At 34.6% G+C, this 22,574-nt stretch overlaps 2 protein-coding genes across 5 annotated transcripts; both read left to right on the top strand.

Moving 5' to 3' along the window:
• Positions 1-1,521: 1,521 nt before the first annotated feature.
• On the top strand, positions 1,522-8,107 carry LOC6563256 (peroxidase). Its single transcript, XM_032737154.2, has 10 exons — positions 1,522-1,779; positions 2,333-2,441; positions 3,050-3,579; positions 3,638-3,816; positions 4,400-4,974; positions 6,145-6,292; positions 6,357-6,524; positions 7,324-7,441; positions 7,504-7,666; positions 7,904-8,107. Exons 1-10 carry the CDS (start codon positions 1,689-1,691, stop codon positions 7,935-7,937), a joined length of 2,115 nt encoding a protein of 704 aa, XP_032593045.2. The 5' UTR covers positions 1,522-1,688; the 3' UTR covers positions 7,938-8,107.
• Positions 8,108-10,266: 2,159 nt separating this feature from the next.
• LOC6563257 (epidermal growth factor receptor kinase substrate 8) lies at positions 10,267-17,960 on the top strand. 4 transcript variants are annotated; one of them, XM_001990748.3, is made up of 7 exons: positions 10,267-10,317; positions 13,763-14,162; positions 14,221-14,459; positions 15,534-16,215; positions 16,288-16,672; positions 17,230-17,570; positions 17,632-17,960. In XM_001990748.3, exons 2-7 carry the CDS (start codon positions 13,764-13,766, stop codon positions 17,710-17,712), a joined length of 2,127 nt encoding a protein of 708 aa, XP_001990784.2. In that variant the 5' UTR covers positions 10,267-10,317; position 13,763; the 3' UTR covers positions 17,713-17,960. The 4 variants fall into 4 exon arrangements, with proteins under 4 accessions (XP_001990784.2, XP_032593433.2, XP_043071012.1 ...); XM_032737542.2 differs by having other exon boundaries at positions 10,281-10,317; positions 13,760-14,162; XM_043215077.1 differs by lacking the exon at positions 10,267-10,317 and adding an exon at positions 10,945-11,018.
• The last annotated feature ends 4,614 nt before the right edge of the window (positions 17,961-22,574 follow it).

Raw genomic sequence — 22,574 nt, 5'->3', positions numbered from 1 at the left:
AGTGGGGATCAGAACTGTACTAATCCAGAATTTCAAACGCGTATAAAACAACTAAATTATATCTTAATTGAGAACGAAATTTTACAAATTTGTTACAGATTTGAATTTGGCGCCCTGGGAACGTAAGTTAATTCTAATTACATTGGCAAACTACGTTAAGTGCACTTGAGCTGCAGACAGCGCTCGTACAGCGCTCCCAGCGGCGAGCTAGGGAATGACTTTTCTTACCGAATGCATTCTGTAGGAATATAATGTAATGCATTAAATTATAATACTCTTGTGTGCAAAGTTGTATGTTTGTCTTCGCCAATGTCTTATTAATCTGTATTAATTATCTTGTAATTACATCGCCACCGCAGCTTTGTTTATTCTAGTTTAAACAGACTCGTAGTTAGACGTATCCTTTTATCGGCTATGCAATTTGTTTAGTGAAAAATAAGATAAATGGTTTTGTTTATTTATCGAATATATAAAGCATATATTAGACACTTTTCCGAATTTCGATTTGTAACACAACTGAATTTTAATTTTTACAGTATTCCGTGTACGATCCCTCGCACAAGGTATGTGAGCTTATTTTCTGCATTACAAAATAGTAATTACTTTAATAATGGAAATGTAATATTGGTTGTATTATGGATTCGAAGATACACCGCCTGCAAAGTATAGATTACGAATCGAATTCGTAATGGGATCTTTTCGCTGTTAAATCTCTTTGTGCCGCTCTCTCTCTCTCTCTCTCTCTCTCTCTCTTACACACTCGCTCTCACTCTCGACAAAAAGCGCTCCCTGATACCCCGGCTGATGCTACTAATTATTCGTTCCGCATTATTCTCGCTTTATTGACCGGTTTCAAGCTTCTATTATTGATAAGAGGCTAAGCGTTGGCTTCCAGTTTCAGTGCATATTATTGGAATATACATTTTAAATAACGCTATCGAACAGTGTAGCTAACAGGGTGTTAAATCAGAGTTTGCTAAACAGAAGCTTTTCGGTACTTTCAATTATGGATGCTTCCTTGACGTTTACTGTGACATGCAAGCAAATTGACTTGAATTTTATTTATTTATTTATATAATGTCAGTTTATATAACTCGGTCGACCATTGACCGATGATCGTTCAGAGCAGCCTCAAAATTCACATGGTGAACATCATAGAAAACTGTCCCCCAATTCGATCATTTAAATTTTCAAAATTCAGATTTTGTTTGCTTACATTTTTCATTGAACTGTGAGTATTTAAAGCTTTTATTTATTTTTTGTTTATTTTATTATATACATTTTCTTACTTTAGCTTTCAAAACAAAGCGATTTTCTTTACTTTAGGTAAGATCTGATGTAAATGATTCACTCGAATAAAGGGTATTTCAAAGCCAATCTCACAACAAACGCTATTTAATTCACTGTTCTCTCTCTGGATAATTCCCAGCTCTACTCTCTGAGTTCAACTGGGCTCAAACAGCTGATAACAACGAGGCGTAGCTCAGCTGATTATTGCGCTGTGATTTGCTCATCGCTCAGTAGTAAACGAATCACGCACGAGTCGAGGCGAGGCGGCTTGAGCAGAGACTGGCTTTGTTGAAGCGCAATTCAATTGTTCTTATCAATATTCCGAAAGGCAAATCAATTTGATGTTCTATGAAATCACATCAGGAAATCGTCAATAATCGAACACAAAGAAATTCGCAATGGAACCAAGTGTTTACCTTTGTCTGTTCGCACTCGTAATCCTAGTGGTCGAACCCAGTCATAGTGCGAATATTCCTGAACTTTCACAACGTAAGCCCAATTTTGTTATTTTTTTACGTGCCGTGAACATTATGAACATTATATATGTGTACGTGTATTATATATGAGTATAAAAATGTAACGTACTTATTTGTTCAACTCTCGTAAATACGTTTTCAAGACAAGAATACTTATATATGTTATTCTTGTTGAGCATTATTGATTTAATTTGTTTGTTGCTTTGTTGTGTTGACAACAATTCTTTAGTGGAATTTTTTTAAATTTATCATTTGCATAGAATCGTTTAAATTATTTAATTACTCTACAAACAGCATAATTTGTATTATTAAACTTTTAAGTTAATAAATTAAATTAAATAATATGTATTTGGCAAACTATTATATATGCATTTTGTTTTTTTATTTAATTTAGTTTTATAGCCGAAATGCTATTAAATTTCATTTAAATAAATTGTATATATGAAAACAGATGTATTCGCAGATTCTCTTTGTAGAAAAGCTGTTACTTTTTAATAGGAAATAAATGTTTAAAAATAAATAAACTTACTTTAGGATACACTCTAATTGCATATTTTAATGTACAGCACGTCCCACAATAAGCAACGATGTCAGGGAATATTTAAACAAAATTACGCCGTCTGAATGGATGGACTTTGTGACCGCAGGGACCGATGCGATCAATCGCCAGAAAAGGTTGTATTTTATTTTCCATTTGAATCATTTATTATTATTTGTATATTTTTTTATGATTATCATATGCCTATATATGCGAATTTCGGCTCAAAGCTGTTTAGAGTTTTAGACCAATTCGCTTTGGGAAACATATTGAAGAGTTTTGATAAATTTTGGATAACATTTTAAAAAGTTATTTTAACAGACACCGTTGGTCTTCAGTTTTGATACGATCTTTGGTATACACACATCGATCTCAGAGAATTCATATAAATATAATATAAATATGTGTATTTCCACAGCTAGAGCCAGCAAAGTTGAAATTTTCGTTTTCGTAAAGCATAAAAAGAACAAGACTCAGTTTTTTTTTTCTTGAAAAACTGATAATTTTAATATTTTTAAAAACATATTTGAATACCATATTTATGCTCTACAAATTGTATGAAATCTGTATAGTAGAAGCTTGCAGACTGTATATAATACAAATAAACCCATTCGCCAGATATCTGTTGATCTGTATACAAGAAATATTCTATCGGTTCATTTTCGAGTAGAGCACTTTTTAATGGTTATATGGAGAGTTGTTGTGGTTGTTTTATTAACTAAATATATTTTTGTTTCCCATGTAGGCTTGAGGAAAATCTAGTAAACGCTCAGATCACAGTCGACAATGGCAGCTTATCGCACACTCAATTGTTGGACACACTGCCAAGTGAGAAGGCCCAGCTTGACAGCTATATTGCAATGAAGATCCTGAAGGCGAGTCTCTTCATGTATAACAGCAAGTGTGTCTCGCAACCGGGAATCAGTGATGATGATTGCCGCACATTCTTAGAAACCAAGCCAATCCCTCAAGGCAGTACTCTGAGGGCTGAGTGCGAAAGGATATTGCATGGTCCACGCAGTGGTCACCATGCCTTCAGGCGACTACTGCCGCCTCACTACAAGAATGGCTTGCACGAGATTTCATTTCAGATGTTTGAAGTGAATAAACAGCCCGCCGCATGGCCAATTAGCATGGCGTTGTATGATCAAGATGACAGTGCAGTGAGGACAAGGACAAGTCAACCAGATGAGAGTGGAAACTTAAATTTAGTTCTCGCTCAGTTTGCACAGTTTGTGGAACATGATCTGAGCAAGACGGTCGCCCAATCAATGAGTATGAGTCGCCAGATTGAACAAAAAATACTCGCATTACTAACCACTTTTTTTGCCAGACAATGGAGCCTCGATTGAGTGCTGCAACAGAGATCAAAATAAGCTTCTGCCTCGCCATCACCATCCGATGTGTGCTCCAATTCTGTCCAAGGGAAGAAACGATTTTCACAACTGCCTCAACTATGTTAGGAGCGCTCTTGCTATTGGCGAGAATTGCAACTTTGGAGCTGCAGAGCAGGTCAGTTTCACACAAGCTACACTTAGAAAAAAAATCGGGTTGAATTTAAGAAATTCCACATTCTTTTGCGCCAAGGGTAACTCACTTTATCGAATTGTATAAATTTTTTTTTAAATTAAAAAACCAGGCTTTATATTTTTTCCATTTTCAGGGTATATTTTCATAATTGTAGAAAAAATCTGTCTACTTTTCAGTGTGTTTTTTAATACTGTGATACCCCAAATGCTCTCACTCACTCGTTTTAAAATGTGTTTCAATACAAGCAAACTCAGACGATATATTTTTTGTTGCTTATATTTTTAATCATTTTATTTAAGTAAATTTCATTACTTGTTTCTGAGTTTTATAAAGTATTTTTTTCTAAATTTGTCGGTTTGCATTTCTTCTTTTTAGAAATGCATTTCTTGATAATAGAAAATAATTTAGAAAAAATGTTTTTTTTATTTAGAAATTATTTCTAATATTTGTATGGAAAGGAAAAGTTTCTAGTTATTAGTGTGATTTTTTTAAAATTCAGGTCAATTTTTGTTGTGCACAGAATCTGTTTTTAGAACTAATCAATATAATTGTTTTGCATTTGCAGCTCAACCAAGCCACAGGCATCTTGGATCTGTCACAGCTATATGGATTTACAGACAGTGTCGAGCGCAAAATGCGTACTCTGAGGAACGGGGCGCTGAAATCCAGCGGGAATGGGAAGTTACTATCTGTGACCTCAGGCGATGAGGGGCACACCTTTTGCGCGTGGGGCAGCGGGGCAAATGGAACCAACTGTTTTGTTGCCGGCGACTCACGTGTCAACAGCAATCCCCTCTCGATTCTGGTGTACACCATCTTCATGCGCAATCATAATCGTATTGCCGCCGAGCTCTTAGCACGCAACAAGGGCTGGAGTGATGAGCAGCTGTTCCAGGCAGCCAAGGTTGTCAATGTCGATATCTATCGGCGACTGATAATGAAAGAGTGGCTGACGCAGGTGTTGGGTGAAGCCAGCGCCGCAAATGTGCTTGCCGCATCACCAGCAACTGATGGCCAACAACTGCCTGAGGTGTCTAATGAGTTCGGTGTGGCTGCCATTCGATTCTATTTCTCCATGCTGCCAAATGTGCTGCACAATCTAGCCCCCGATAACGAAGTTGTTTCCCACACAGCGAGCAAGTAAGCTGATACACAATATCTAAAAATGGGCCCAAAATGTTGCTAATTTTTTGATTATATGACAGTCTGAGGTAGACCCCAAAGAGTATATAGACTCGTGATCAACAGTTAAATTGACCTATACATGTCCGATTTTATATATAACAAAAGTATTACTTACGTTTTTCAACAGAAGATTTTCCATACACTCAAAAGAACTAAATCGACCTGAATTTTAAAAATACTTTTATACGTCCTTTGGCGCCCTTATATATAAAGTAGATTGTGTCGTTGTGTGTTTAGTAAAAGCCAGGGTATTCTTTCCTTAATTCAAGGGTACATTTTTCTAAGGTGTAGAAAAAATATGACAAACTTAAATTGTGTTTTTAAAGGAGAACACATAATTATTTTTATACTCGGATACCGAAAATGAAATGGTCTATTGGTTTTGTGCAATGTCCGTCATGCTGTCCGCCTGTCTGTCCGTCCGTCCGACCATCCGTCCGTCCGTCCATCTGCCAGTCTGTATAAACTTTTTTTGACACCCTTAGAGATAGAGACTTGAAACTTGGAACATAGTTGTTTAAAGTAACATAATTTAATTTGAAAAAACTTTCAATTTTAATGCGATTTGAACTCAGAACTCTGAATGGTTTCCCACTTTTAGAGAGCAAAACTCAAATTTCATTCCGTGTTTCTAAATTTTAGAACGAAGGTCTTCGAAAAATAAATGGTTTCGCAAGTTTCTGCTTTTTATACAATTCTTAGAAATAGAAAAATAGAAAATACATACATTTGGACATTATTTCTAAGAATTATTTCATTATAATTATTTAAAAAAATATTTTAGAAGCATTATCAGGTAAGACCTTTGCTGTGATTTACCTTGAAATGTAATAAAATATAATCAATATAGCGGATTTGAGGGAAGTCGCAGTTTCAAAGCTGATTAAATTGGGAAATTTTGTAAATAAATAATTATCAGTTTTGTTATTTAGGAATGCATTTTATAGAAATTCAGGGAAAATACCATTCGGTCACTCTTGACTTAAATACTATACTATATTATATACTATACTAACCTAACCTACTATACTAACAACTATACTATACAATATTTAGAGCAATTCAGGGAAACTCTTCACCAAAATACTTTTATTTATAGCTTCACATTTTTTTTTCTCATTGCAGCAATATCCTACCACTAACTAAACTATTTGAGCTGAAAAATGAAATATACAAGCCCCGCCTACAGTACACGTCCAAAAAACTGAACGAGATCTTGCAAAGTCTTCTGCATGAACGCGCTATGAAAATGGATTCCAGCTATGTGGACGCAGTAAGTACTTCTATCGGGATATCCGCTGTGGGAATGGCGATGTATTCCACACTTTTCGTTGCAGCTGGTGTGGCATGAACCGACGAAACCGGCGCATGCCGATGTCCTTGCATTTGATATACAGCGAGGACGGGACCATGGCCTACAGCCCTACTACAAATACTTAGAAATCTGTAATAGAAACAAAAAGATTACTAGTTGGAGTGATTTCGAGGATTTTATACCAAAGGAAGTAAGTTATTAAAAATTTTAATTCATTATTGCAGTTTCAATAAATAGTCCTGAAATTGAGAAAATCGCCAGAGAAAGCCGAGAAAGAAAGTTTTTAAAAAATAAAGGAATGCTATGTTTACTATTTTTACCATGTTATAAATGTATTTCTTAGTTATAGAAAATATTTCCGTAAAATAGATAAAGTCTTTCTAGTTTCAATAACTTTAATTAATTCCTAAAATTGTGAATAAGAAAAAGTTTCTGGTTTTAAATGGGATTTGATTTTAGTCCTTAAAATATCTTAGAAACTGGTCTTAAAGCCAAAAGTATAAAGTATCAGAAATCAATGCTCGAGCCATGTCCCAAACAATACCATATAAGAGCTTCCGAGAACAGTTTTTTTTTTAACCATGAGCGAAATACCATTAACAGAAATTTATTCTCTGATACTGCGGGTATCAGCTAAAGTTCATGGATACAAATTTTAAGAAATTTGTTTTATTTCAAACTTTTACGTGCTTTCGTATCTTTAGCTGATTGCAGTTTGTATATAGATATGTTGTATATAATATATATATGATAATGAGTGGATTGCCTGCCTCACTGAGTTTAGCAGAGAATTGCAATATTAAGTTATAATCAAGAAGTTCAAAAGAGGTTCTTGGTCTAACCACTTTGCAGAAACGTCAAAAATATTTATAGCCATATTGGGAAACTGGTATACAGATTTTGATGAATGGAATAACTAAATATTCTACCAATTAATTGTGACGAAGATTATTGATAACGAATATAATTGTTTTTATTGATTGTTCAAGCTCGTGGATAAGCTGAAAACTATTTACAACAGCTGGACACATGTGGACCTTATAGTTGGTGGAATTTCAGAGCACACTTTTAACGGCACTGTCGGGCCCACATTTAGCTGTATATTGGGTGAGATAACTTGCTAGAAAATCGATTCAGCACTCTTTTAACCCACTGACAATTTCTTTCAGCTGAGCAATTCTCAAAAATTCAACAACGTCATAAGCAGCAACAGTCCCCAGAACACACTGCTTTACTGGAGGCTTACAGCTCTGTGAACGGGACACAACTTTTGTGCTTGAACTCCAACTTGATGGCAGTGCCCGAGAATATATTCCGATTGCAATCCGACAGGTACGAGGGAAACTTGGGGAAAAATGCTTATTGCACAATTACAGTAGCAATTCACTGCTCACATGTTGACCAACAATAGTCGTTATCTCTAAGACAGGCGGCACTGATTCATAGTGCAGTATAAAAGTCGAAAAAGTTTTAATGAAACCCAAGAAGCCATGTGATAAGCATATCAACAGTAATTACGTATATATATATATATTCATATAATGATGGATTTGCTACTTTCGTTTGCAGCAATCGCCTGGTCAATTGTAACGATGTGGAATAATTCAGCAAGGCCAGACTGAAGTAGTGGAACAATATAAAAGTCAACTTACATCGAGACGAATTTAAATGATCTTACTAAAAACACAACTACTCAAGCACCTTTGGAACTCCAGTTGAATATTCATTTTTGTTGAACAATAAAAAGCCGTATCTTTTGTTTATAGTGCTTAATTTTGTTGACTTATGATTTTTATTGGAAATTTGAGGAATATTGATCTGTGCAAAAAAACTTAATTTTCACAGAAAATGGAGGTTGAAGTCTGTTGAACATACACTCAGAATTTTAAAAATTCGCCATACTTTTGGAAGTAAATTTGACTTACGTTATTGTTCTGAAACCATATTTTTAAAACCTGCACTTTTTTTCTTCGTTTCAAATTGATTTTGTTTCTAAAAATTTAGAAAAAATATGTTTAATTCTTAGGATGTTTTTTCATATGTGTACAAAAGCACGTTTCTATCTTTTTGATTGCTTATAAAACATTTGTATTTCCTCAATACTTGCATTTTTAGGAAGGATTTTTACAAAAACAAAATATGGATTGAATTTCTGCTTTTTAAAAATGCATTTCATTATAAAGGAAAAAATTTCTAAAAAATATTATAATTCTTAGAAAATTGTTTCTTTACATCTAGAAATAATTTCTGAAAACAAGTAAAACTTCAGGTGTAGGCAAAGTCACCTCCAACTTCCACTTTTGCAATAATAGCATGTGAGAAATTTATGAGTCTTATCGACTTACATTATCAGGTATATTATTTTTGGGACATGGAATTTGGTAATTTGATAACTCGCTTTGACCAAGTCTTAAAATATTAATATTGATAACCTAATATCAGAAGGGACACCAGCAATCTACGCATCAGACTTGGGCACTCTCTCTCTCTCTTTAAAATAGTGGGAGATTTGTGGTTTTATCGACTTACACATTCAAATATATCGATTTTGGCAATGATCGAGGCAGGAGTGGGAGTGGCCATACATTTTTTGTGTCGACACTAGACTCCGTTGCGTTGTTGAGCTAACCTAATTTGTGTCTTCCCTTTAGACCTACTCGTTACTTCCAACTTTCTGTTAATCACTGTACTTTTAATTATTCCTAGCATTCACCTTTTCGGGTACTATACCAATATCATTTCTATCACATGGTGAATTAACTACGTTTAGAATGGGTTTTTATGTGTTTTCCCCAATCCATGATACAATTGTTGGACCATTTTGCATTTAAAAATTAACATTTTTAATTTAAATTTTGAATATTAAATTTAATTTTTACTATTTGTAATTTTTGGTGTCGACTGACTTTAGTTGACATTCAATAAATAAATAAATGACGCACCTTGCACAAAACCCATATGCTCCTATACCTTCCGTATCTGAGTCCAATTACATATTGGATATGAGGTAGTGAGGGACAATAAAAAATAATGATTGATATATAAACTCATGAGTCTGTTTATGTCTATTTATTTGCTTTCTGTTATCATCGGGTTGCTAGCAGGCATCGACCATAGTCAATCAATTTTGTCAATTTAAACAAAAAACCCCAAAACTATTTGTTTTCAAATTGTGTATTTTCACAAAATATTTAAGTTTGGGTTTGGGAATTATCGAAATATTTATTTAACTATTGGCGTTTTTTATTAAAACTTTGTTTCTTCGGGTCTGACAAGTCATGACAACTTAAGCAAAACTGAAAAAAAAGAAACAACACTGCAGATAAATTAAAAACCAAAAACAAAGCACGAGTGTAATAAAATCATTTGTTTTGAAATTGATTATTTTTATAAAATATTCAAATCTGAGATTTGGCATTGCCGAAATTTCAATTTAACTATTCATTCGCTGGCGTTTTTAATTAAAGGTTTTGCCAGTCATGGAAGTGTAAGCAAAACTGAAAAAAGAAACAACTCAGCAAATAAATTAGACAGCAATGCGATTTAACGATCGTGCTTTGTTTTTAGGAAAGCCTTTCATAATAAACAAATTCAGTGAGTAGTACATTGTTCTGCTACCTATATACGTGTGTTAGTTGATAAACCATTTTTTATACATAACAATAAGAGGTACATATACATATATACCTAAGAATTCCCGGCGCTAAAAATATATGTATATGTTTGTATTGTCAGTAAGCACCAGCACAAAAGAAAATAATACTTGCAATGAGAACAAAAACAAACACGTTGATAAAAAGTCTTTTTCATATGGAGCCCCGATAAGATTTACCCTGGAACAATTTCAGCAATCAATTAATAGAGAGCCAACTGATAACGCTCCATTGCTCATTGACATTGGCAGTTAGTTCAAATTGGAATCGCGGCGTGTCGAGAGTGGAAGTTTTTGCTTGAGCAGCAAAGTGTGCTAAATATCGTCTAAGGTAAAGCATTGCTCATCCCGCGTATTTTAAGCTATATGTGATACCTCTGATAGCGCATAAACATGATGTACACACCAAGTAAATCAAGATCCAAAAGATAGTGCCGTGATTCCGTTGAGAATATAATATATGAACGACAAATTATCACACATATGATAGTGCATATGATGTCATGCCATCAATAATTTTGTTATAATACAAAAAAAAAATCAGCTGAACTTTAAACATGGACTAACGATATATAAATATGTTTCGCCGTAGTTAAGAGCTTATGTAACACATACAATTAATAAAGATTGCTTCATTTTTGAAGAATTTTCAAACAAATGGCGATAACTGGAAAACTGTGGCATTTACAGTAAGGTGCAAAAGCAAAAGCAGGCGCTAAAATTCGTTTATCTAATCAGCACAAAAGTAACCACATTCCCAATCTGGCTATTGTACCACACCTGCATACATGCATACATATAATTTGTAAAAATGTATCTCTATCTCTTCTCTATTCGAGCTTTATTTATTCAACTCCATATATATGAATGTGGTTTTGTAAATCGCAATTTAATTCATTTTAAGTTAGGCTGCGCGACATGAGTGAAACGCATTTAGAGCACCAAAGAATACTCATAAGGAATATCTATTATAATGGTTAAACCGAGCAACAGAACCTTGAAATACTTTCGATCCGTTGTGGTGACACAGAGGTGAATACTCACTTAATTTAAAGATAAATCAAATATATTATTGGATTAAAATTCATTTATCGCAATGAATATAGTTCATAAAGTATGAACATGGCTTATAAAATTTTTTAACAATTTTTCCATATTGCTGTAAACAACTTTTCCAACTATTAACTACTATAAATGGATTGAAAGAAAGTGGCAAAGTGAAATTGTTTATAACAGATAAAAAATATATATAATGCGCTTTCTAATTTTTTCTTTATAAATAAATAAATTTTAAAATACGTTTAAACACAAAACAAAATAGAATATATACATTAAAAGAAAATTTTAAATTAAATTGCTCAGAGCTCATTTGAATCCTCCTGAATAGGAAAACAAGAAAATAATCCCATTGGCCAGTTGCAATTTTTCAACTTTAGCGCTTCGGATATGTTTGACTAAAAATACACTCCGCGAAATTCGAATAAAGGCACTCGTGTTTATGGTGCTAAAAACTGTACTAAGCCTCACGGGACTTTGTTTACCCATTTTATAAGGTGCTTCTTCTTCTTTTACTGTCATGATGTGTTCGAATGAAATTTCCGTTAGGTTTTTCCAAGATTTTTGCATATTTATGTTTTTTGAGCTACTTTGGGTGCGAAATCGATTAAAGGCAGTCATTTTTTAACCTTCGGAAAAGGAAATAGGGCGTTACATGGAATATGGGATAATAAATAAATATATAAAATAATTTAATATTTTAGAGGTAAAAATATATGAATATGGGATAATAAATATATATATTTATATATATATATGTCGTTACAAATATCGAATCATCGCGTTCACCAAATTTAGAGGTAAAAAAGTATGAGGTGATACGAAAATTTGGTTTGCGAAGAAACATTGAGGTAGCTAAAGCCAGTATTAACGAAGGCTACTGGAATGAACATAGGCCGAGTTAAATTAAAGTTGGAACAGCATCAGCATTTCCTGAACCCAGGAGTGGCAAAAAAAATGGTATTCTTCTGACACGAATTAAAGAAGTCTGAGAGATTATTCCCTACTGGAAGCTGTGGTTTTGCTTCACTGATGATCTTGACAACAGGACCAGGGGATATATAAACCTAATGGACGAAGTTTTGGTGAACTTTATGGAGCATCAACCAGACCCAATTGCCTTATCCCAGCAGGATAATGCTCCAATACATGTGCCGCGCGCCTGTTGGTGGGTGGTTTCGGGATAACAATTATAAGTTTTTAAGGTGGACACGAAGATCAACCGACCTGAATCCCACAGAGATCAATCTGTTCCGTCGAGTTGAAGTTGAATGGTCCAAGATCTCACTATCTGAGTTCTAAATAGTTGTTGAATCGATGTCAAGTTGAATTTTTTGGTTATAAACAAATCTGGAGGCTAAACATTACTAATTTGTTATTTTCTACAGCTTGTATTTATTTTATTAGAATTGCCTTTAATCGAATTTCGCACCTTAACCTCAATTTAAACAACAAACAAATAATAAAGAAAATGCTATGTTAATGTTACAAATTTAATTCCTTTTTAATATGACGTATATTTAAAACAGCAAACTTATTGTGAAACAAAAACAAATTTTTAATTTTTTTTTTTAATTTTATAAAGGAGAAAATCAATTGGGTTTAATCGAGTTTCACGGAGTGTATATTCTTTTGCTATCATCTCCAATGGTGCATTTAAAAATGGTATGAGACCTTCAAAATTTTACTTGAATTTATATGGATATCTCAAAATTAAGTTAAAAGCAAGTAGATTATGAGTTTGATTACGAATGCTGTCCAAATTATGTGAATATAAACAAACTTGAATTCGAATAAATGCGAATGTGACCATGATATCTGCGTAGTTCTGAATTTGTGTGTGATAATTGTGAATCGTATATAAATTAAATGGTTCAAAAAACACACAGTTGTGATCAAAGTGATGTTAGTGCTACTAATTTGTGAACTTTTGATCTTCAAATATATTTGTTAAGTAACTTGAAATCTCAATTATTTGTTGCTAGCATATAGCCAGCCCTGGAGGAACCTTCTATTCACAGGTTTCTATGCTTTTGCATGATCAAGATAAAAGTATAGTTTTGTATTTCTGATAATTTTGATAGCCAAAGAGGAAAACACTGGTATTATTCTATGGACCATTTGTTGTTGTATCTCATGTAAAAAAAAAAACATTTTAAGCGTTCGAATTCATAAATGTTTTTGAATATTTTCCAACAAGACTACTAATAATTTGAGCGTAGCTCGAATTATCCCTATCAAAACATTATCGGAACAATTTTTTTATTTAGCTTGATATCCGAACCAATATGGTTATTGAGAAGTGTTTTTATGCTATTTACATTTTAGAAAAAATGGTCAGTATAGGATTAATATATAATACAGCTGCCATAGAAACAGTTGGTTAGTTTTTGTAGCCTAAACCCATTGAGAATGGATAAAAGGGTGCAATGAAGCTGTATAAAAACATATAACGTGCAGAAGAAAGACATCACCGACCCCATAGAGTATATATTTCCTTGATCTGCATCAACATCCAAGTCGATAAAATCGCTGTTCCCAATAAGAGCTAGAGACTTCAAATTCGGAATATAAGTTCTCGCAATTTATTTTATGATAGGTTCTAGGAATTTTGTAGCATTCCAACTTGATTCAATAAAAATGTATTTTTGTCTGGTATGCTAGAAGTTGTAATCTTTGTCGTGCCCAATATATTTAATCCTTATCGTTTGTTACAGTAGTATGCTCCGAAACGGCTATGAAAATGGGCCTCGTTCCAGCGATAAGTTCAATGGAGGCGTCGAGGCCGATAGTCATAAGCCGACATATGCATTGGATCATTTGGCCACCTTTAAATTAAAAACTGAGGCTGAAACAAAACAGCCGAAAGACAAAATGAAACTGTTGATTGAATTGGATAAGACAGGTGGCATATGGCCGCACAAGATGTACATGTCCTTCAATGGACAATGGCTTGTCATGCTTGATCAGGATATGAAAGAAATCGAAAACTTTCCGGGCAGTCTGATAACGGAGCCAACAGCCTTTATCAGTGATGATCCCCTGGAAACTTACAATAATGTTTTAGTTTTCTCCGTGCCGGGAATTTCCTTGGGCAATACTGAAATGCATATTTTCCAAGTGAGTGCAACCTGCCTTCCTGAATGAATTCAACTCTCTAAACCCCATTTTGCTACAGGTCACGGATGTGAACTCGGTTCATTTGGTGGAGGATCTGCGCCTGCTAAGCAGCGGTTCACAAGTCACCATGGACCGGAACAAGACACCCATACACTTGCCAAAGCCCGAGCGTCCTGGCAATCATCAGGCTAAGGATCAATACGGTATCGCAGCGGCTGCGGCCGGAATTGCCGCCGAGAAGAACGCACAGGATCGCGATCAGACGGAACGTGATGTTCAGGTGCTCAACCACTGCTTGTAAGTTGGATTTTGTTCACTTATTTAAAAAAATTTACATTTATTACCTAATTGTAAGTAAATAACATTGAGATCTTAAGATAATCAAGCAGTTTAGCAATTACACTCGGGAAAAAAAAATATATATATATATATCCCTGAATTTTCGAAACACGCCATACCTCTGGCCCCAAGGTAACTCACCGATTTTTTTCTTAATTTCAGGGCATATATTTTAGTGATATTTAGAAAAAATATATCTAATATTCAGGGTGTTTTTTATACCCTAAGTCTTTTCAAAATGGGTAAAAAGGATATAATATTTTTATGCAAATGTATGTAACAAATATATCCACAGTCGAGGCGATATAGCCATGTCCGCCTGCCCGTCCGTCCGTCCGTCTATATGAACATGCGGATCTCAGCCTTCAAATTGGGAATATCAGTTCGTATACCCTGTGCAGACAAAGTTTGTTAAGTTGTATCCAAAACTGCCTTCGTTTCGCGGATATCGATACACTTCGATTTCCGATTGCAATAACAGTCGTAATTTTTAATTGAAATATAACATACATATGCATGTTATAGATCAACTACCCAAATTTCATTAAAATCCGATAAGAAACACCCAAGTAATAGTCAAAAATGTATTCCCATATTGATCGCATCCTCATCAGTAGCCGCAAGCATTTTCTGCATGCTAGCGCATGTGCGAGAAAGGGATGGCATGATAATCGACGCTAGCGTAAATATGTTTGTATGTATTCTGCCGAGCCCCGTTATTTACGACTTTGTGTACGTATGTAGGTATGTAAGTATGTATGTACATATATGCCAGCCAGTTAGGATCAGTTCATGCTTCTGAATAAAAACATGCGCTGCACTCTTTAGTAACTATATCCGTCTTAAGATATGATAGAAAAAAATATAAATAAAAATAAAAATATATATTTACATAAATATATATTTAACAGCTGAGTGGAAAGGATATTGTAGTCGAGCTCACTCGACTTGTTTACTCTAAGGCTTTACCTAACACTTAATTACATTTTATGTAATTCGCATATTTTTGATTGCTGACTTTCTATATTGCAGCGAGGATGTGGAACGATTCATTGCAAGATTGCACTATGCGGCTGAAGCGTTGCATGAGCTGGAGTCCCGGAAGAACCAACACAATCCCCACGGAGAGGGTTTGCTGGTGTTGCGATCACGTCCGCCAATCGAGAGCGAATTCTATGACATTCTGGCTAAAATAAAGCTGGCGCTCAATTATGCTGTTAAGTTGCAGAACCATTTTACCAAAGGTGCTGAGCCTGTGCACAATGTCTTCACGTCCCTGCAATCGATTGTGAATGTGTGCAGCGATGTTTATGTCGGTGCTCATTTACCTGAGAGCGTTGTTAATCCTCTGCTGCGCCGAGAAACAATTGCTTTTCTCAATGGCAGCCTTGACTCTAATGAGAAAGAGCTGTGGCTCAGTCTCGGCCCTAATTGGACCGTGCCAAAGGATCAATTCAAGGATCACAAGGGTTCATACCATCCCATTTTCTATGACGATTGGTCGCCAGACTGGGTTGTCGATGAGGAGGTTGCCTACTTGGCACCTGTATTGAAACAATCCCAATCTTACACGCCAATGCCGGCCAGTCCGGGAAGCAGTCGCACCTGGCTGAGTCGCTTACAGAGCCGCAATGTTAAAATCGCTGAGGTTGCGTACAATAAATCGGCCACCAACGATAAGGAACTGAATGTTACAAAGGGCGAATATTTAGAGGTACATTTTTATTTCAATTTTCATTTTGCCAAGCTATAAAATTGTACTGAAAACATGTTGTAATTAATACAGGTTATTGACGACTCCAAGAACTGGTGGAAGGCTCGAAATTCATTCGGTAACATTGGCTACGTCCCGCACACAGTGCTAGTTCCCTACAACTTTGAGGCTGGCATGAACCGGAATGGACGCGATAACGAGTCATTGGGATCGGCATCTTTTGACAATGGTGAAGGTGAGGCGAACAATCCGCTTTATCGCAACACGATGGCATTGTATGTGCCGCCAACGGATCGTGAGTCTCAGCAACCAGTTGGTAGCTCAAAGAATATGCCTCGATCCTATTCAATGCCAAATGTGCCCGTCCCACCGCCAATGCCACCGGCTAGTGAGAGCCAACCATCCACTCCGAGTGACACCTTAAAGCGAAATATGGCAGCCGCTGGAACACTTGCAGGTGAGTGCTTCATTTGCATTCCTCTACACTTTACACTCTGAAAAAAAGTCGACCTGAATTTTAGAAAGTCGCCCCAAAAATTAGAAAGTTTTTCTTTCTTCTTCTTAAATATCAGAAAAAAATTTTCTTAAAATTAGAAATGCTTGCCCTAAATCGATAATCTCAAAGAGATGATGTTTTTTTTTATAAAATACATTATTTTATTATATTATTAGGAAATGCATTTCTAAAAAGTATAAACGCAATCCTTCATATTTAGAAAACAATTTATAAACTATCTAAAATGTTTGTAAATGTGATACTTTAAAATACTAATGTTAATTAATAATAAAATAATTAACAAAAGAGCTAGAAATAGTTGATTGTTTGTATGAAAAAGCATTGAAAGCCCTGAAAACTTAACATATATTTCCTAGATTTTAGAAAATGTACCCTAAAATTAAGAATAGGAAAAAACTCTGGTTTTTATAAACTTACGTATGGCAAATTCCAAAATTGAAGGTCGATTTTTTTTCTGAGTGTACATTTTCAATAACTTCCGGCTTTTCTTTTGATAGCTATGCGGGCCCGCAACGACTGCGAAGCGGATGACGATGCCTATCTGATGCAGGAGAATGTCAACGGGGAGCTACGCGTCCTGCTCCAGCAGAGACAGCAGCGTAGGGACCTCGAAATACTGAAGACGCCCGAGATATACATTAACCAGAACTCCAAGCCCAGGGAGGTGGAGGAATGGCTGCGCGGCAAGGGCTTCTCGGACAACATTATCAAGCGCCTGCACATGCTCAGCGGCGAGGAGATATTTGCGCTTTCGCCACACACCATCGAGAGCTATTTTGGGCAGCGGGAGAGCCGTCGACTCATTTCACAAATTGTGCTACAGAAGAACTTCTGTGAGGTAGATAGATAGACTGTCTTTTTTGGCCATCTGAAATCCTCAACAATTTCTATATTTGCAGTACAAAACAATTCGGTCTTCTGAGCTGTCTGCTAAAACTAGCTCGCGCCAGACAAAAGGCAGATCAATCAAATGGAGATGAGGTCTTCTAGGCCTGCCTGCCTGCCTGCCTGCCTGTATTTACTTAATGTATACTTTGAGGACAGCTTATTCGAGCCCGTTTCCCTTGGAGATTGATTGAAACTGCATACACTTTACTTTTGGCTGAATACTTTTGTGGAATGGAACCCTCTTGGTTTGTCTATTATTTATTTGTAATGTTTCGTTCATTTATTGTAAAATATGCCTGTAAATGCATATGCAATATGAAAATAAAAATCAAAAACAGCATTTTATTGTTGCTTTGTATTTGTTGAAGCTCTGAATTGACACTACACAAATCATAGTCACAACAATCAAGAATATTCTTACTGAGAATTTCCCGACTTACTGACAAGTCGCATATTTAAAGAGACAATAAAAATGTAAGTGGTTAAAGTTGTGGGAATATAGCCAATCACAAGGCCATTGTTCTAAAGATATATGTATGTGTGTTTGCACCCAAAAAAATATAAGATTATCTGCGCGCGCATGCCCAAGGAGACCACAAATATCAAATCCGGTGCCTTCAGTGTAAAAATAAACTTTTGCTAAATTTGAAAAGTTCAAGGAGAGAACAAGAAAACTTATATTTCTGCCCGAGCAGCATTAGACAGCATTTTGAAAGCTATACGCAAGGAAAATAATCAATATTTAATTCGTATTGACTTATTTATTCGTAATATGTATGAACAAAATCAAGGACACAACACTTGCAACGGCATTGCTTTTCATCTCGCCAAGTGAGGAAGATTATCTGAATATTTCTGTGACTGTTGATGGTCCTGCCATAATGGTTGTGGTAATAAAATTTGTTCATTTTTGAAAAAAAATGTTAGTAATAAATTGAAGTGTTTCTTGTTATTATAAACAGAGAGCAAAAAACCTTAAAAAAAAGCACGTAAAAAAAAAATGTATTGAAAATTTCATAATTATAACGACAATAATAATTCTAATAAAATTAGTGGTAATGACAATATTAATAATAATAATAATAATAATAATAATAATAATAATAATAATAATAATAATAATAATAATAATAATAATAATAATAATAATAATAATAATAATAATAATAATAATAATAATAATAATAATAATAATAATTGAGATGCATTTGCCGATAGACATTTGATTTTTATTAAAAAGAAGTTAAAAATATAATTTCAACTTTTAAGCGATTTTCGTTTCTCTGCTAATGTGATTGAATATGCAAAAGTATTCAAGAAAAACAAGAGATAGTAGCTTGATAACTTTAAATGAATATTTACTTTGCAAATATCTTTGACAATAAGTTATCTCTCGAGTCCAACATGTGTTAATTAAGAATCGATCTACATTTACCAATTTGCTTGAATTTACCTCTGTAGTAAGTGATGCATTCCTTTTGAAAATTTTAAATTGGTCTCATTTACACTGACTATGGAAAAACATTCGATTCTGTTAACCATGTTAAACTTCTGCCTTGCAAGCTTGATTGCTTCCGCTTCCCCCGCCTCTGATCTACCTCAAGGTACTCACCTTGGACCCTTATTTTTTACCCTTTATATTAAAAACTTGCTGTCAATCCTTTCACATTCACGTATCCTGATGATGTGAATCAAGTATTCTGTCGTACACCGATCCTCCTCCTCAGACTCGTTTTCAAGATGATTTGAACACAATGCAAATCTGGAGCTGAATAAACCAGTTGCTTTCCAAATGATCAAATTGTATGTTTCGGACTTTTAGTCGTTTTACGTCATAATTGGCCACTTATATTCCACTGTAATTAAGGATTCAGGGGTTCTTTTTGATACCAAACTGATCCTTAAGGTTTTTAAGTGAGATCTCAATCTTCGTTTGCCATCGTCTTCAGCAGGCTTCTTCTTATTAATCTTCCATCATTAGTTAACCGTAGAGCAAAAGTTTGTCTAGTTTTGCTACATACATAGGTTAATTACTTCTTACTATTACTTTTTACTACAAATGTTCAAAATTTTATAGTTGGATTGGTTTTCTTCGATATTTCACCAATCCTTGTAATAAATGTAAGCCCATTTTACAGTTTAATAGCCACAATTTTGTAACATAATTTATTTTTTATTCACTTTGATTCTTTTAATTTTAAATTTCGGAACATTAGGTTTACTTTATTTATTTTTTAAAACCTTTAATTTTGACTTTTTCCACATTAAATAAATAAATACAAATTAAAATTATTCGTCGTTTTATTTTTGAGCAAAATGGTGAAATATGCATCAATATGCAAAATGAATAGAGATATGCTTTTAAGTATATAATATGAAAAATGCGTCAGGGATATGCAAATTTTACGCTCTGCTTATAACCCCACCGATATCTACGTGATTTAAGCATGGAGCTTAGTCGTTTTGATTGCGTAGCTTACAACGTATGGAGTAAATATTAGAAATATGTATTACACTCAGGAAAAAATCGGCCTGAAATAATCACCTTGATAACCTTATAAGAAAGTTTTACTTGTTTTTAGAAATAATTTCTAAGTAGAACAAAAGCAAATGTAAAATTATAAATGCTTGCCATATTTATTAGATATATTATATATTAATAAGAAAAGTATTCCTAAAAGTATAACTTCATAGAAATTATTTTAAAAACTTATTTCTATAATGCAGAAAATAATGATTAAATTTGTTCACACCACTGATATCTTAGCGATAAGGTGATATCTTTTTCAGAGTCAGCGTAGCTCAGTGCACTAAGCAGACAATACAAGAGGCGTTTCCTATGATCCCTCGGGTCGTAAGAGCGAAGACAGGCATAGCGTGTCGGTGCTAATCTTAAAGGGGGAATCATTGTCTCCAAGATTGTTTTGTTCGAAAAGTCAATCTTTGTACGTATGCGCGTGTGCGTGCCCGTGAAGTTACAATGAATTTGGCATGTCGAGTTAATTTTACACCCTTTGTGCCGTCGCTGGTCGCAAAATTTGTCACAAAAAAGTTATATCTCAGGCCGAAGAAATTGAAATTGAAATCTTACACACGAAAAACAATGAAGGCAAATAATGACCTGCGTTAGCTGCTAGCCATACTACACCTAAACAATTTCAGCGAGGTTTCTCATGCATGTTTCATCTATGTATTGTCGGCTTAGTGCTCAGTGGCACGTCACTTAACAAATTTAATTATATAACAATTTATAAGCTATAAAAAATGATTGCATATGTAAGATCTTAAAATACTTATCTTATACTAATCTTACAAAATATAATTAACAAGAGTTGTTTGAGTTGATTTTTTTACAAAAATTTACCCCGAAGTTAAGAAAAGAAAAACTGTTTATTTTTTACAAATATACTTTCTGAATAAAAGGTTAATTGGCGCTAAAAGTATATCAAGCTTATAAAATGCTGGGAGATATTTTCCTGAGAGTATAAGTCGCTCCCGAACCGGCTGGACAACACGCGAGTCGCAATACATTTTTGATTTCAGGGAGTAGCTGAAGGCAACTGCAGTCGTGGATTATTGGATCATTGCCATAGCAGATAAATGAAACATCCTATAAGCCAGTAACTTATTTGTCTTAGATCGAGGTCTTAGTTGTCCTAGTAGCTAGACCAACTGCACTTCTTTCTCTTTGCCGCATAACGACAAATGACAGACGCCAATTTTAAAAGAACATATAAACGTGAAAATTCAAACTAAGGATTAAAGCACATTATATGTGGAGCAAACGATTAAAAATGTGAAAGGGGTAAGTAATTTCTTTTACTCCTAATCGGAGCTGCACAACTAACTTGCCTGCTTAATTCGGAACAATTATCGTGGTTCAAAGTTCTGAAAGTGAAGGATTTGTTATTAATTAAAGTCTACAACGGTAAGTAGATAAGCGATTATTAGTATTCCAATCAACATACAGATTCTATTTTATCCTGACGAATATAATTTGAATTTACCTCAATTAATATTAAACAAATCAAACAACAAATTTTAAATCTACCTTAAGGGAGATTAAATATAAAATAAAAGCACGAAAAAAATTGCTAAAAGCCAAAAAATACTATACAATTCGGCTGAACGAATTAGGACTCAATTCCCGATAACTTCCTTTAGTGCATAAAATTATGAACATTTTTTTAAATTTCCAAAAAGCCCAAAAAACTGTTATTTTTCGAAGACATACTGTTGATTATTTTAAAATAATGTACTCAATAACGAAATATTGAATTATTTTATTTTAATTGCTTATTGTTTGGTTGATACTATACTGGCTCCAGGACATTTTATTTTATTGTAATTATTATATCATTTTACCTGTGTCGCTTCAATCAGATGTGTGTCACATGCATTGTCGTAAGGAGAATATACAACACAAATGTCCAAATACGTAATTAATCAAGACACTTACGCATAACAGCGTCACGCAGACGCAATAACAATACAGCCCAAACATTCGTAACATTTTCGAAAGAAAAGCTTTCTAGGTCACACATGTCGATTTCCATGCCAAAGTTTTGACACATTACGAAGGCAGCTCTCCGTAAAGGTCGACGGGGTTAAAAATGTGTGCTGTTTGTTTGCTGTCCATGTGTATTGTTGGTCCGCGCTAGCATTAATGTCAAACAAATAGTATTTGGCACAGTGTGTCATTGCATGTGTGTGTGTGTTTGTGTGTATTGCTCTGCGGGTTCTGGCCAAAAAAATGACAGACCAATCGACAGGTGTACGTACACATTGTAAGCGAAACACATAAAAGTTAAAAAAAAAAAATCAAATAAAACCGATCATATTCAGTATCAACAACAAAATCCCCCCAATCCCTTCCCAAACAACCGTCGCGTTGCTTTCGGCATAAATTAGAGCAGAGCGAAAAAATAAGCAAGCTTCTTTGATTTACACGCCG

This window comes from Drosophila grimshawi, unplaced genomic scaffold, assembly GCF_018153295.1.
Source record: "Drosophila grimshawi isolate 15287-2541.00 unplaced genomic scaffold, ASM1815329v1 contig_311, whole genome shotgun sequence".
Taxonomy (NCBI): Eukaryota; Metazoa; Arthropoda; class Insecta; order Diptera; family Drosophilidae; genus Drosophila; species Drosophila grimshawi.
Note: the sequence above shows the minus strand (reverse complement) of the source record. Positions and strands in the feature narration are given on the sequence as shown.

Excerpts from the sequence above, each read along its gene's own strand:
- LOC6563256 (XM_032737154.2), top strand. The coding sequence starts at position 1,689 with ATGGAACCAAGTGTTTACCTTTGTCTGTTCGCACTCGTAATCCTAGTG. Across the intron at positions 2,442-3,049 it reads GCGATCAATCGCCAGAAAAG|GCTTGAGGAAAATCTAGTAA; the intron begins GTTGTATTTTAT and ends TTTCCCATGTAG. Across the intron at positions 3,817-4,399 it reads ACTTTGGAGCTGCAGAGCAG|CTCAACCAAGCCACAGGCAT; the intron begins GTCAGTTTCACA and ends TTGCATTTGCAG.
- LOC6563257 (XM_032737541.2), top strand. The coding sequence starts at position 10,960 with ATGGTTAAACCGAGCAACAGAACCTTGAAATACTTTCGATCCGTTGTG. Across the intron at positions 16,673-17,229 it reads AGCCGCTGGAACACTTGCAG|CTATGCGGGCCCGCAACGAC; the intron begins GTGAGTGCTTCA and ends TTCTTTTGATAG. Across the intron at positions 17,571-17,631 it reads TACAGAAGAACTTCTGTGAG|TACAAAACAATTCGGTCTTC; the intron begins GTAGATAGATAG and ends CTATATTTGCAG.